Source organism: Biomphalaria glabrata, chromosome 12 (assembly GCF_947242115.1).
Source record: "Biomphalaria glabrata chromosome 12, xgBioGlab47.1, whole genome shotgun sequence".
Lineage (NCBI taxonomy): Eukaryota > Metazoa > Mollusca > Gastropoda > Planorbidae > Biomphalaria > Biomphalaria glabrata.
Window position 1 is genome coordinate 2576596 of NC_074722.1, and position 16194 is coordinate 2592789.

The following is a 16194-nucleotide window of genomic DNA, read 5'->3' on the forward strand; positions in this document are numbered from 1 at the left end:
CTCTCAGTCCTATGTTGTAGTCACTATTATTAGTCCACAATAGCATAAGGTACTCTCAGTCCTATGTTGTAGTCACTATTGTTAGTCCACACTGTCATAAGGTACTGTCATGTCAGTCCTATAATGTGGTCAATCTTTAGTCCACACTGCCATATGGAACTGTCATGTCAGTCCTATAATGTGGTCACTATTGTTAGTCTACCCTGTCATATCAGTCCTATGATGTGGTCAATCTTTAGTCCACACTGCCATATGGAACTGTCATGTCAGTCCTATAATGTGGTCACTATTATTAGTCTACCCTGTCTTATCAGTCCTATGATGTGGTCAATCTTTAGTCCACACTGCCATATGGAACTGTCATGTCAGTCCTATAATGTGGTCACTATTGTTAGTCTACCCTGTCTTATCAGTCCTATGATGTGGTCACTATCATAGTCCACAATGTCATAAGGTACTGTCATGTCAGTCCTATGTTGTAGTCACTATCATTAGTCCACATTGTCATAAGGTACTGTCATGTGAGTCCTTTGTTGTAGTCACTATCATTAGTCTACACTATCATATGGTACTGTCAGTCCTATGTTGTAGTCTGAAGCTTCAGGCTCATTGTAGGAAGACAGGCATATATCAGGTACACCTTGTGTTTGCTGGTTGGCCATAAAGTCATAAACTTGAACTGTACCTCGATATCTGACAATGACATCAAAATGTACATGTTAACAGTGAAACTAGGCTAAATAAATTAGTTGGGAGAGAACCAAGCAGAAACCCAGAGCCCAAGATATTAAAAGGCAAAAGTGGAGCTGGATAGGATTCACCCTGCGAAAACCAGCTACCAATGTTGCAAGGCTGGCACAATTGGAATCTGCAAGGAAAGTGGACAGGCCCAAGCAAACCTGGAAGAGGTCAGTCATCAGTGAAGCTGATGGTACTGGAATGACATGGGAGCAGATGAAGAAAGCTGTCTAGAACCGAGTATGGTGGAGAGGTGTGGTTGAGGCCTTATGCTCCCCCTAGAGCTCACAGGAATACAGTTAAAAAAAAACATAAAAAAAACTAGTTGTAGTAAATTTAATTTGATCAGTGTTGTGAAAAAAAAATCACTAGGGTAGACAATCACAAGGAACAAATATAACATAGACAACCACAAGGAACACATGAAGTTTGGTCTAATTTCAACCATTTCTAAATATAGACTGCACTGTTATCAAAACTTTTTCACCGCTTTAAAAATTGAAGGCAAGAAATTGTTCTTACCTCAAGGATGACACAGTCTCAAACTCCCCCTGGTGGGGAAATTTCTGGTATGGTATGTTGCTGATAATTAACATCCGATCATCAAAGTGACAATAACCAACAGGATGCCTGCACAAAACAATTAAATGCAAGAAATTTGGGTAGGGATTTAAATGATTCATTGATTATATATTTTTTTAAAATATCATTTTCATCATAAACAATAACACTAAATAGTCATGGGAATTTTTCTTTCTTTTTCTAACCTGTTATAAATATCCCACAATTTGCGACACATTCTTTGGTCCCAGACATACACAAATCCCCCATCATCGCCGGACACAATCTTCCAGTCATCCATCTGAACAGTGTTGACCTTAGCTGCGTGACCAATGAGAGTGTAGCAAGCTGTTAGACCTGCTCTATCATCGTACTGACGAATCCTGAATTACATCGATATACAAAATTTTATTTTTTTTCATTTCTAACGTGGAAACTCTGAACATAAGGGTTAAAAAAATTTATGAGTGATATATATTTTAAAAATAAAATGCAAAGCAGCTGGATTACAACCTTACTATTTAATACCTGTGGTTGTGGAGGTTGAGTGGTAAAATGCTTAGTTTCTGAAATGGGCATCCTGGGTTCAAATCCTTAGGATTTTTAATTTTTTAGGGCACCTCTGAGTCCACCCAACTCTGATGGGTACCTAACATTAGCGGGGAAAAACAAAGGTGGTTGGTCTTTGGGCTGGCCACATGACAGCCTTGTTAACCGTGGGCCACAGAAACAGATGACCTTTACACATCGGCCCTATAGAACACAAGGTCTGAAAAGGGAACGTCTTTATTAGAAAGCCTATTACATCAGACCTACAGTCACAGTCTCAGTGGAAGAGTCAAGATGGGAACAAAAACAAGGCTTGTCGAAGAGCTACAACTTTATCTGTTACATTATAAAATATTAACAAGTGCAATGAAACCAACAGTAAAAAAGATTTATCAATACAGAAACAATTTAAAATCTATTCTCAAGTGACTTTTTGACTTGACTGTTGCTGTTTACAATTAAAGAAAATGTTTGGCTACTTTGTAAAGTTCCCCTTTCAGACTACCGGTATGTGATTTATGATATAAACAACTGTCAAATTTCTAGAAAAATTGTTACAGCCATTTTTGAGAACCGTGTCCACCCAGGTTTCACCCTTGAATTTGCAAGCTGAATAGAGGAATTATAAAAAAAAAAGTTATGGTTTTAAGTTTTTCATGTTTTTCAATGTGGGCCACATTGCCATATTGACTATAAATTGCTCTATACAATTTAGGGAACATGCTGAAGAGAAATAGGGCAATCCCAAGACTTACTTCCTGTCAGCACTTCCTGTAACTAACTGATGTGGTACCAAAGTTGGCAGGTGGACACATGAAATCAACCAAGTGTGACCAGTGAAAGAAATTTTCAATTGGTTGCTGCTAATGTCATAAACATTCAGCTGAAATTTAAAAAAAAAAAGTTCATTTTCATTTCACACATGAAAAGTAAAATTTAAATTTCCATAATTAGATCAGTGTCATATTAATCAAAGTTATTTAAAAATCTAAGACAAAAGAATAAGTCAATGTGATACTCAAGCCTAAAATATCACAAATTGAAAACAAAGGAAATTAGAGTTTAATAGTAAGTTAATTCTCTTTAAGGCCAAGCCTTCTTATCTTATAAAATACAGAGATTATTTAAAAAAAGAAGATGATTATGTCCAACATGTCATGCATGTTAATCAAGGACTTAAATTCTGCCAAGTCATTGGTTTTCCTGGCTGACTCAGGCAACCCATTCCATGCTCTAATAGTACTAGGTAAGATAGAGCATTTGTAGAAATTTTTCCTAGCATATGGAACATGGAATGGGTCTTTATCTTTGTGTCTTTCTGAGTATTTTATCAGATTTTGTTTTTGTATTTGAGGATTGTGGTTCAGTGTTTTATGTTTGATTGCTCCTTTACTCTTAAGACTAAGACTAAGACTGCTTTATTGATCCTTACGGAAATTTGTTGTGATTACAAGGACTCGTTTCTCATATTAAGTCTTCTATGAAGAAGATGATATAAAGCTCATCCCTTTAAATGGATGATAGTTAAAGAGGGTCTCATGGCCAGCACATGACCAACTGCCTTTACTTTCCCAACCAAATTAGACTCAGGGAGAGTCATGAAAATCATAAAGTTCAAAATTACAGTCTTTAGTGGGATTCGAACTTGGAAGCCAAACACAACAGAATTCCAAAAACAAATTTCCTCTTTCAGATCTTGCAGTCCATGGGGTAGATGATGTAAGCCTCTCATGTTTCTATTGCCTATGTTTAACCTGGGAGTCTTATGGGATTTTCAGGAGATGTCCTAAAAATCCTGAAGATGAAATTTTTAATGATATTTAAATTCTCAGTACTCGTTTTGGAGGCCAAATACTTTACCATTCTTCACCCACCACACCTCCTTTAAGACATGTGCCATTCACTACACTTTTTGTGTGTCACTGCTATGTCTCATTCAACTTGTGCCTATGTGGTAATTGTGACTTAAAATGTTCCTAAGCTTTGAATGTTCTAGTTTTTACCTTGACTTGTGTGGATGGAGCATATAAATTAAATCCTACAGCAACATCATGATCATTGTCTCTAAAGCCCACAGTTGTGATTGGTGCCCATATGATATTATGGAGCTGAAAATATCACAGGAAACAAGAGACATAAAATGATCTAAATAATGAAATATCGAAAAGTTTAGAGCAAAAATAAAAATATCAAACTCTAGTTTATGAGAATTAGGTGGAAAATAGATACTGATACTAATGTTCAGGCTTAGCTGAAAGCAAAGATGAAATTTTTTTATTGTCATGCCAGATGCATTCCAAACACAGCAGTGCAGAACAATATAAGAAAAATTTAGAACATGAGGAATTTTGTAACATTGTTATAATTTGTAATATTTCTTAGACAATAATTTCATAGTCCTGACATTTTTTTTGTCTTTTCAACTGAATGACACAATTTTATACAAAACATTCAAAATATATAAAGGCATTGTCTTAGATTTCAAAGATCAAGGTTGAGTGCAGTTATAAATCTTCTATATATCATAATTCAGCTATACATTATATGTTACCAGCAGGTAATGAATAGCCTATATATAAGTGACCTGTCAATCATAATGCACCTAACATCTTAGCTTGCCTATTTCGAACATCACTTTCAGTGTATTAACTCACCTCTATGTCATCCTGGCTCTGAACCATGGAGTCTCTTTCACTTGCATGTATTTTCTTCAAAAAGACTGAATTATTATAGGTTAAGAGAAGGAGAGAGGAATCATGGGAATGTCCACTAGTCAGCCAATCCACTTGAGTAACCTGAAAAATATGAAATAAACATGAAATCTAATGAGCTTTCTTGGTGAAATTGAGGATGTATTTAGACAAACACTTTCACAATTAGAATAGGTCAAGGAAAAATTGATTGGGTCTTGCTTAATGAACAATTAACATTTGGTTGTGTTACTTTAGTTGTTTTTTTTGTGTGTGTGTGCACTTCATGCATTGGCTGTTTGGACACAATGCCTGCTTGACTAGCCAAGTGACACACAGTGCGACGTAAATATGTCTACTTTTACTCACTGCCAGTTGGTTTTAAATATTGTTAATATAATTTAGATTAATCTAAGCATGCATAATTATCTCATTTATTTTACATTATAGCAGAAATATCTTACAAAATATCAGAAATAGATGAAATCGACATTTTGATACTTATCTACAAAATAAAATTAATAAATATTTATACTTTTTAAGTTTGTATGTCAAACATTCCATAATGAGTAAAATTACTTTAATTTTTTAAAATTATACTTATAAGGGAGACAAGGGAGAAGTGATAGGAAAATTATCTTCAAAATATATGCACTCATTAGATATCTTTAAACTTTTTAGTAGATCATAAAGTTGTAAAAAGTTTTTATTTGTTAAATTTTCAAAAAAAAAAAAAAGTAGTTTATCTCTGAACTACAAACTATAGATTCTAGTCTAATGGAGGTGTAAAAATTTTTACTGAGTATTTGAGGTCTAGAGTGATTTCCCTTAAATTATGTGCCGCTAATTCTTGAAAGGCTGGTAGAATTTGGGACATCCTCCAATTCTATACATTTATAAGATACAAATCTCCACAAAAGGAGGTGAGGTGGATGAGTGGTAAAGCACTTGGCTTCGAAACCGAGAGGTCCCATGTTTGAATCCTGGTGAAGACAGGAATTTTTAATTTTGGGATTATTAGGGCTTCTCTGAGTCCACCCAGCTCTAAAGGGTACCTGACATTAGTTCGGGAAAAGTAAAGGCATTTGGTCATTGCGCTTGTCACATGATACCCTCGTTAGCTGAGGGCCACTGAAACAGTTTACCTTTACATCATCTACCCCAGTGATGCCCAAAGTACAGCCCGCGGGCCATAACCGGCCCGCGATGTTGTTCCATCCGGCCCGCCGAAGCATCGGCACAAAAGTAGATAATCCTCCCCCTTTAAAATAGTTGTAAATGTATTTTTACCTTCTTTAGGGCCCTCACTTTTTCTGTGATGGATTGATACATGACCTTTAACGAGTGGGCTATTATGAGTTTATGAAGTGGAACTCTGAATGTAGAATCTACCAGGAAAAGAGAATGGATCTTTTTTTGTGGAACATGATAATAAGCCAACATATTTGTTTTGTAAAGAGAGGCTGGCTGTTTCAAACAAAAAAAAAACACGTATAGCGACATTGTAAAACAAATATAAAGGCCTTCTTGGTTTGAGCCGCGTCTAAAAGATTGGTTAAACTACGCCTAGAGATTGGAGGACCGATGAGAATATTTACCGAAAAGAGACAAGAAAATAAGTTGGTAATAAAGTTAGCTAAAATGTTGCTCACATTTTAAGTAGAGAAATGAAACTATTTTAAGACGCGTAAAAAATGATAGGCTTTAACTATCCCATTAATTAATGTAAGTACTAGATCCAATAGTTTCAAATAGTTTCAGGTGAATTTTGATTTCATTTTTCGTACCTTTTTTGTTGATGTGGCCAGCGACATGCGTTTCGAAAGTTAAAATGGCCCGCAGGTCGAATTAGGTTGAGCATCACTGATCTACCCTATAGATCAAAAGGTCATAAAGGAGAACTAGTCTCCACAGGAATTCAAACTCTAGTAGGCTCTAAATTCAGTAGCCAAGTACTAATAGTAAATAAACTAAATGAAAAATGGACAAGCTCTCATCCAAATCACAAGAAAGATGATGCATATTATAAGCTATCCCAAAAAGATTAACGTCTAATCTTTCAACTCAGGACCGGACACAACAGAATGAGACAACATATGTACCGGAAGCTCAAAATTGAAACCAGTGAAATCTGCCTATGTGGAGTGTCACCAGAGAATGCTGACCATGTCCTCCAAAATTGCTCTCTTTACCAAGAGGCCTGCACAAAACACTGGACCCAAAACATCCCAGTAGAAAGAAAGTTTTATAGAGAGCTCCCTGATTTGGAAACCACTGCGCAGTTCATCTCGTATATTGGTCTAGTCATCTGAATGCTCCAACATAAAGAAAAGAGAAAGAAGAAGAAGTAGCCAAGTCTCCTAGCACTTAGTCACCACTTCCAAGTTATTAAAAGATTTCTCAAGATTTGAAGCAAAAAGAGTGGCCAGTGTGAAAGAGCACCGAACCATCAAAAAGCTGAGAGAAGAAGCAGGCCTCACCTATGCCACATATGCGGCCGGTTTTTTAAAGCGAAGATTGGACTTTACAGCCATCTTCGAGTCATTAGGAAATGAAAAATGTGCTCATCTTCGACCACGAAGGAGGAGCTATATATATAGTTATTAAAATGACTACACAATAGTGATACCTGTGAATTCATTTCAAAATCAAAAACTTTCTCTGTTTCTTCTCCTCCTATTACAGCAACTTTAACCCTTGACCCCTGAGCTGCAGCCACCAAAGAACAGTGTTGATTGATGTCCAGAGTGGACAGACTGGCAATCTCTTGGTTATTAAATCTTATGGTCTGCACACATTCTGTGCCCCCTTCATTCTTCCAGACATCTACAAACCCTATTAAAAAAAAAAAATTATAGTTACTGGACAAATAAACAATTTTATACATCACTTTACAAAATATAGAGAATTTATACATTAAAAAAAGTGTAATGTACCAGTTTAGAGAGTAGGTTAGTTTTGTTGGACAAGTATATTGTGTACGGTAAAAGTAGTGACGTGACGTAGTAAGACAGAATAATGACATAGTAGACTTAGGCAAACAAGAGACCAACATGGCGTTAATCTAGAAGTAGGCTGTTTTGAATAGTAGTTGAATAGTAGTTAGAAATAGCGATGTTTTAGGAAGACTGGACAGATTTCCCAGTGAGAAATAAAGTGTCATTGTATACAAGTGAACTTAGTTATTAAGTATATTTCTAAATTGTAATGTTCTGTGGCTAATGAGAAGTAATAAGTAGTAAGAATCGAAGTCAGATTAGATTAGCCCACAACAAAAGCAAAAAGTACTTTTATTGTAGCGAAATCTTCCTTTTTCTTCAGCATGGATTTTTTTTTAAATAAATAGAATAAAGATTCTTTGTTATAATGATTCCCTCCTTCTCTTCCCCTGCAACTTTCCTAGTTTAATTTGCCATTTATTTTGTTTCATGTCAAATACATTCTGAAAGCGCTTTGAGCCTACATGATGTTTAATAACCATTTATATAAAATTATTATTATTTTTAGTATGTCCATTTCCTTTTTTCTTAGGATAATTTGGAGTGTCCTTTTTAATGTCATAGCTAAATAATGACTATTTAATGCACATCTTTATTTGTTAACGCTCAAAGAGCTTTCAAATTCTCAAAGTAGATTTTCATTTCAGATAGGGGTAGGCTAGTGGATGGAGATAAGATAGTAAGATAAGCTTATCAACTATGCTTATTGTTATATTTTCACGCTATCTCTTTAGCTAAGTTGAAGGTTCATTTATAATTAGAAATGTCTTCAAAAGAATTAAGCACCATAAGAAAAAAATCACATGCACAACACTACCATATATAAATGAACTTTTTGAACAAAAATGTCTAAGAAAAAACTTAAAAATCTTGGAAGACAATAGCCACCCACTCCATCATAACTACGTCAAGTCGTCACAAAGTGGGCGACTTCTGTCAATCAAGGCTAGAACAGAGTGGTACAAAAACTCGTTCATTCCTTACTCGGTCAGACTATATCAACGCCACTCGTTGATCAGGAAACATGAAAAGGACCAAGATGCCTGTGTGTAGTCACTGAATGAACTCTTTATGTTCTATTTATTTATGGTTGTCTTTCTATGAGAAAAGAGTCCTTTTAATCACAACAAATTAAGCAATAAAGCAGTCTTAGGGAAAAAATAGCAAACATATGTAGCAGTTTTATTTCGACAGAACATTTAAAAGAATATAAGATCCATACTGAGTTATAAGATCAATACTGAGTTATAAGATCAGTACTAAGTTATAAGATCAATACTGAGTTATAAGATCAATACTGAGCTATAACATCAGTACTAAGTTATAAGATCAATACTGAGTTATAAGATCAATACTGAGCTATAACATCAGTACTAAGTTATAAGATCAATACTGAGTTATAAGATCAATACTGAGCTATAACATCAGTACTAAGTTATAACATCAGTACTAAGTTATAAGATCAATACTGAGTTATAAGTTCAATACTGAGTTACCATGTTTAAAAGAGGCAGCTGTTATAAGGGGTGTGGTTCTGACACACTTGATCTCATTGTGTATGCGTCCCAGCTCCTCTGCTTGCTCATCAAGGACCAACGCAGTGTTGCTGGCATTAAAAGTGCAGACATCACCAGTTTCTGTGTTCCACAGTCGTACATGGCAACTTGTGTAGCTGAGACATATTTTTTTTTGAAAGTTTTATTAGTTGAGAAAATTTCTTATCAGGAATTGTCTGAGTATTGCAAAGTTATTGATTTTACTAATGGAGAACTGTGTGAGTGTTGCAAATTTATTGATTTTACTAATGAAGAACTGTCTTGAGTGTTGTGATTTAGTTGATTTTACTAGTTGAGAATTGTCTAACTGGATATTGTGATGTTTTGTTAATTCAAGCTCTACAAAAATTTTCTTTATTTCTAGAAGGAATTATTTCATAATCCATTAAAGTAAGAATATCAAAAAAAAAAAAAAAAAAAAGTCCTGATACAAATTTTTCTGAATTATAACTGGATTTATATGACCTGTACGAATTTCAAGATTTAGACTTGAAATATAAAATAAAACAGAACCAAGTTCTCTCTAATGTTTATATAATCTTAATGAGAATCAAGGTATAATAAATGATTTAATAAAGTTCTTATAAATGAATCAATAAAGTTCTTATAAATGAATCAATAAAGTTCTTATAAATGAATCTATAAAGTTCTTATAAATGTTTCAAATAAAGTTCTTATAAATGAATCGATAAAGTTCTTATAAATGATTCAGTAAAGTTCTTATAAATGATTCAATAATTTATTAAAAATGAATCAATAAAGTTCTTATAAATAAATCAATAAAGTTCTTATAAATGAATCAATAAAGTTCTTATAAAGGAATCTCACCCAGCTACAATACTTGTATTATGTGAATGTGTCGCACACAGAATTCCTCCTCTTGGAAATGTCAAGTGATAAGGTTTACCTATTCTGGCCTGAATATTAAAATAAATCAATGAAAGAAATGAATAGTTGCATAGCTGTTTCAAGTTTATTGCCATCTACAATTTGGCTAAATAAATTGTGTTCCAGCTGTCATTTACAAAACTATCTATTGATGTTTATATATTACTTGTGATATTTAAGACAAAGTACATTTAATGTTCTAAGAGGTCAAAGGTTATTGTAAATGACAGCAAAACTTACTTTCCAATTAGCTATTTGTAGCCTTTGGTTTTGTATATGTCGCTGAACAATACTTTTCCAGTTTTCCTCACTGCCGACATAGAGATCCTGCCCAAAGCCTGACTCTTGGTAGATACGGAACCATAAAAGTTCATCATCTGCAAGACTTCTCCAACTTCTGCTCACCTGATGTGAATGAAAAGTAAACATTTGAAATGTTAACAAAATGTGGATTTCAGCTTATAGTGTCACACCACTAAATTTGATAAAACTATTAAAATTTATTCCCCTTATTTTGATATCAAACAAATTTGGAAGCAGAAGAATAGATATAATATATACAGAAACAAAACTGTATCAGATGAATAACTTCGTTCAAAGCTCAATAATAAAATATATTCAGATTACTACTATGATCTAATACAAATACAAGACTTGTCTCAACAAATTCTAACTCGAAATTAAAATACCTCCTATCTCTATGAAATTTACATCACGACTGCCCTTCTCTTCCTGCGTTTTTCTAACCTCCAATTTTGACACTTGGCTTAACAAATGAAATCATTTTCTTCAACCGCTCAAATAATTTCCTGTCAAGTGTCATACGTGTCATACAAGAGATTGACAAGTATCTGCTTACGTCACAGGAAATTCTGATAGTTGACAGAATAGATATGTTAGATTATTTAACCTAGACTTTGGTTTAGTTAAATTGATACTGTATACTATATACAGTGCTTTTTTTGTGATGGTACACATCGGTACAGCGTACCAGCACCTTTTTAAAAAAATTATTACTTTTCTTGTATTTTAATGTCTATTATTAATTTTCAATAGTTAAAAGTTAGGCAATCAACTACTGAGTGCTGACACCTGATCACTGAGTACCGGCACCTATTTTTTTAAACAAAAAATTGCTTTTATATAGCACATCTTGCTTATATCATTTAACCATATTAGAATTTTATCCATATTAGAATTTCACTGTGATTTGATCAATATTAGAATTTCACTGTGATTAGATCAATACTAGAATATGTCTCATTTTTTTCGGGGAGGATCCCTCAACTCAAGAAAAGATTAACAAATTAGAAAAGATGCAAAATAGTGAGGTTATAACAAACAAAATAATACAATTTTACTAGAGTAACACCATTAGTTAATCCCTAAACTTAAACACACATGAATCACAGGATAGAAGACTAAAAGTAAAGTTGCAATAACACATAAAAAACTGAACCATAAATTACCAATACTCCAAAAAAAAAAAAAACCATTAAATAAACACTCAGAAAAAAGGTTAAGATTAAGAAACATTTCTTATTTCATAAGCTAGAACATATTGCTCTTTTTTTCTAAGTACCATTAGGGCATGGAAAAGGTTGCCTGAATCAGCCTGGAAAACAATATAGCTTAGTAGAGATAAAGTCTTTAACATGCATGACTAGAAAAACACATGGATATGAGTAGGATGTTATCATCTTTTTTTTCGAAGTGTGACATAATGGGGAAATAACTATTTTTGATTACTTGTATAGTTAGGAGTGATTCCCCTTATGTAGTTTATAAAAGGCCTTGCAAACTGTGTTTAGTTGCCACTTGCTCCTGAGTTACCAGCTTGACCACTTGACCTGTGTTGTGTATAGTATTTTTTCTGTTAGTGGTCGTGTGTCATGGGGTACTCGGAGAAGTGTGCCCTGCTCTGGAGATCTTTGGGCTAAGTATGTCTTTAGTATTATTGTATTTTATATAATGTATTTATTAATAGATATAGCCCCAAATGATTTCCAGGCAGTATATTTTTTTTACCCTGATGTTCTGCATCCTGGGGTACTCCCAAACGTGACATATTTTTGTAACCTTTTTCTGAGGGATTCAACCTGTATTGAATCATCAGATGGACTTTACATATTTTTTTAGCCTTGTCTCTGAGGGATTCAACCTGTATTGAATCATCAGATGGGCTTTACCAAACGGATGGCTATAGGTGGGATTCTATGAAGCTTGTAGGCTCATAGGTTTTCCTGAAGCCTATAGTTCATCATGACCATTTTGTTGTTTTTTTTTGGCTAAAAGTGGCTAGTGTAAGCCTGAAGCCTGTAACCATAGTGTAGCCAAAAGTGGTCGTATTTTGACCTGAGGCATGTGACCTTTAGTTGGCTGTGTAAGCCGGAAGTTTGTAACCCAATGGTCAAAAGTGGTCATGTGTTGACCTGAGGCCTGTGACCTGTATTTTTGATAACCAGAATGTGACGATAATGTAACATATGACTAGGGCTGTGTGCCATATTATTTTTGAGTATCTTTTGTTTACTTTTTGTTGTGTCGGCCTGTGAGTTAATGGCCATGTATTTACACCTTTATTTTATTCATGTAAATAAACCATGTAAATATGTTTACCTGCTACTTTTTAAAGTCTTTTGTTGCATACATTAGTTGAATTGTATACCTGGAGGTTATACTTAATGACCTAGGCAGTACAAGAAGGGACCAGTACACCTCTGGACGAACGTGCCAGCACACTTAACACTGACCTTTTGATCTAAATACCTAAATCTAGCTATAATTCTAATTGAATATTTTTAGCTATACCCGCTACTAGGTAATGTGAACTCATATTGGTTCATGAATCCTCTTTAGGTCACATGGGGGCTCGTAAAAATAATTTTATCAGTGTTAAACCCTAGAACCCTACTGATGTTATGTATTGCAGTAAACATAATTGTACTATTGATATTGTTTATTTACTGTAAGTTTTCAAGTTTTGCCAGTTGTGACGAGATTTATATTTAAGATGTAATATACAGTTGTGTCTACATTTTGTTAGCTTTGTTGTAGACAAACTTTTCAGGTAACCAGAAGGTACTAGAGACTACCCGAGGCGCAAGAGACTATCCCAGGCCGCAAGAGACTATCCCAGGCCGCAAGAGACTATCCCAGTCCGCAAGAGACTATCCCAGGCCGCAAGAGACTATCCCAGGCCGCAAGAGACTATCCCAGGCCGCAAGAGACTCTCCCAAGCCGCAAGAGACTACCAGAGGCCGCGAGAGACTACCAGAGGCCGCGAGAGACTACCAGAAGTTCCTACATCTGGCTCGTTTGCTCGTACCTGTCGTATTATTCTGAATGACAGTACATAGCAGAATCGTGTTGACCGTGTCAGGCTGTGATGTCAAGAGACTACCAGATGACCACAAAGAGCACTGAACTAACCAGTCACCAGTCCTGTTGACAAGCTTGTTGTTGATCTGATGAAGTTTAGGATATTAAGATCAAAAGGTCAGTGTTAAGTGTGCTGGCACGTTCGTCCAGAGGTGTACTGGTCCCTTCTTGTACTGCCTAGGTCATTAAGTTACATTGGGTTACAAACTTCCGGCTTACACAGCCAACTAAAGGTCACATGCCTCAGGTCAAAATACGACCACTTTTGGCTACACTATGGTTACAGGCTTCAGGCTTACACTAGCCACTTTTAGCCAAAAAAAAACAACAAAATGGTCATGATGAACTATAGGCTTCAGGAAAACCTATGAGCCTACAAGCTTCATAGAATCCCACCTATAGCCATCCGTTTGGTAAAGCCCATCTGATGATTCAATACAGGTTGAATCCCTCAGAGACAAGGCTAAAAAAATATGTAAAGTCCATCTGATGATTCAATACAGGTTGAATCCCTCAGAAAAAGGTTACAAAAATATGTCACGTTTGGGAGTACCCCAGGATGCAGAACATCAGGGTAAAAAAAATATACTGCCTGGAAATCATTTGGGGCTATATCTATTAATAAATACATTATATAAAATACAATAATACTAAAGACATACTTAGCCCAAAGATCTCCAGAGCAGGGCACACTTCTCCGAGTACCCCATGACACACGACCACTAACAGAAAAAATACTATACACAACACAGGTCAAGTGGTCAAGCTGGTAACTCAGGAGCAAGTGGCAACTAAACACAGTTTGCAAGGCCTTTTATAAACTACATAAGGGGAATCACTCCTAACTATACAAGTAATCAAAAATAGTTATTTCCCCATTATGTCACACGAAGGAACATCTGTAATTTATAAGAAACTGTATATTTAATAGCCTATAAAATATTAAATACAGTGTTAACAGATACATAGTGAAACAGGCTAATCAAAGCTGGTTAAATGTTACAACTTGTGAGAGCGTCATATGTAGATAAACCTAACAATTTAAAAGTAACTTAAAATTCACAAACAAAAAAAGAGTACCTGTGAACACCTGCATAAGGTTTTCATGTCAAAATGTTGGAAGATTTTCAAAGCCACTTCCCTGGGTAGACTAGTGTCAAAAAATGGGATCTCATTAATTTCATCCTACAATATTAAACAATTTAGAAAGCAATTATGAATAAATAAATAATTTTAAAATAATATTTAAAAGAAAAAACATACACCTGATGTTTTAATAGGTATGAGTGGACAGAAGCTACTGGTGCTTTGGACATAATTTATCTTAATCTGGCCCCATTTAAAAATGACGCTTTTAAAATTTTTTTTTTTTCATTCCTTTCAATATTGCCATTTTTTTCCTCGATGAAAAATCAAAGTGTTTGATGTACATGATAGATTTTAATAATTCACACAATCAAAGAATAGCCGGACATTTGATTGTAAAACAATAAAGATGACCACATTGATAACACTGCAAACAAGTTACTAGAATGCAAATGAGTAGATGCTTTCCATTACACTTATTTTTAATTTTATTGCTCTTTTTGCTAAACGATATATTGTAGATCAGCTAACTGCACTAATTCCTTCCCCTTCCAAGAAAACAACAACACTTCAACATGGCGATTTACCGCAAATCATTTCGGACAATTCAATTTTTCAAGCTATAGCCAGTGATCTTGTATTCATGTTAACTGGATTTGACTGTAATTTTCACTTTAAGAATAATAATAACCATGATTATAGCAAAAAAATATTTATGGTTATTCACAGAATATTTCAAAACTTATCATGTATTGATAAAGAAACATGAATTGTAAAAAATAGTTTTAAAAAGCTAAAATCATCCAAAGATTATTTATTGGAGTTTTAATTATGCTACACATTACACTCACCAAATCAGCAATGAAGATGTCTAGAAAATGGTCATCTTGTTTAGTTTTTGTCGATTGCGTTTCATTTTTGCTGTCTTTAAATTTTTTACTCTTTTCCAATTCACTAATAAAATATTTTCTTTTGGTGTACGTGAAATTCTTGGTCTGAGCAAATTTCGGCCTTCGTTTTGTTGGAGCATCATTTAGAAAATGTGTTAATATTTTGAAGGGATAATAGTCATCATTCTGTTCGTCTACTTTGCTGGATGTTGTTGAAAAATGTGTGTTGTGATTTTCAGGCTCAAACTCTTGGCTATTTTCATCAATCGCTAAATTTATGTTGCATTCAAAATCCTTGGAGGCTTTTATCAAACTTAAATTATCTTCATCTCTGGAGAGCTGGGAAACTTTATGTTGAGCTTTAACTTTATCATTTTTACTAAGTTCTTTCTTCCATTCCTCTCTGAATCGTTCTAGTTCTTCCACTTTATCATATGACATGATATGATGATATTAATGAAAATAGATCTTAATCTTATAATATTGAATAAGTAAAATTAATTTTAGATTTATTTTACGTCACTATGTCTGTCCTATCATGAAGTTACTTTTTATGAAACAAACAGTATGTGCTATGTCACACAGTTAAGTATGTGAATGTGTGATCTCTGCTGTCTCTACTCACTGTTACTGTCTCTATTATTTAGATAACTAAATCACTCAGTAATTACTATTTTAACTTTTTACTAGAGCTAAATCAGTGACTGAGTAGATCATCAATTATGACATATCTAAATTAGATCTAGTTACTAAGTAAGTAAGACTGTAGAAACTCTTTTAGATTGAATCTTAGTCGAGAAGTCGTAATGTTATTGTATACGGGCTTAGAATCTAAGAGTGGCTTCCCGTTGATATC

The 16194-nt window shown here is 34.4% G+C and overlaps 1 protein-coding gene across 1 annotated transcript; it reads right to left on the reverse strand.

The window, feature by feature from the left end:
• Window positions 1-468: 468 nt before the first annotated feature.
• Window positions 469-16162, reverse strand: LOC106052685 (F-box/WD repeat-containing protein 8-like). Its single transcript, XM_056006839.1, has 12 exons — window positions 15300-16162; window positions 14443-14547; window positions 10222-10386; window positions 9922-10010; window positions 9034-9209; window positions 7168-7373; window positions 4503-4643; window positions 3852-3956; window positions 2604-2731; window positions 1506-1682; window positions 1261-1368; window positions 469-693 (listed from the first exon to the last, which is right to left on the reverse strand). Exons 1-12 carry the CDS (start codon window positions 15777-15779, stop codon window positions 549-551), a joined length of 2025 nt encoding a protein of 674 aa, XP_055862814.1. The 5' UTR covers window positions 15780-16162; the 3' UTR covers window positions 469-548.
• Window positions 16163-16194: the final 32 nt, after the last annotated feature.

Excerpts from the sequence above, each read along its gene's own strand:
- LOC106052685 (XM_056006839.1), bottom strand. The coding sequence starts at position 15,779 with ATGTCATATGATAAAGTGGAAGAACTAGAACGATTCAGAGAGGAATGG. Across the intron at positions 4,644-7,167 it reads ATTTTGAAATGAATTCACAG|GTTACTCAAGTGGATTGGCT; the intron begins GTATCACTATTG and ends CATATTTTTCAG. Across the intron at positions 3,957-4,502 it reads AGAGCCAGGATGACATAGAG|CTCCATAATATCATATGGGC; the intron begins GTGAGTTAATAC and ends TGATATTTTCAG.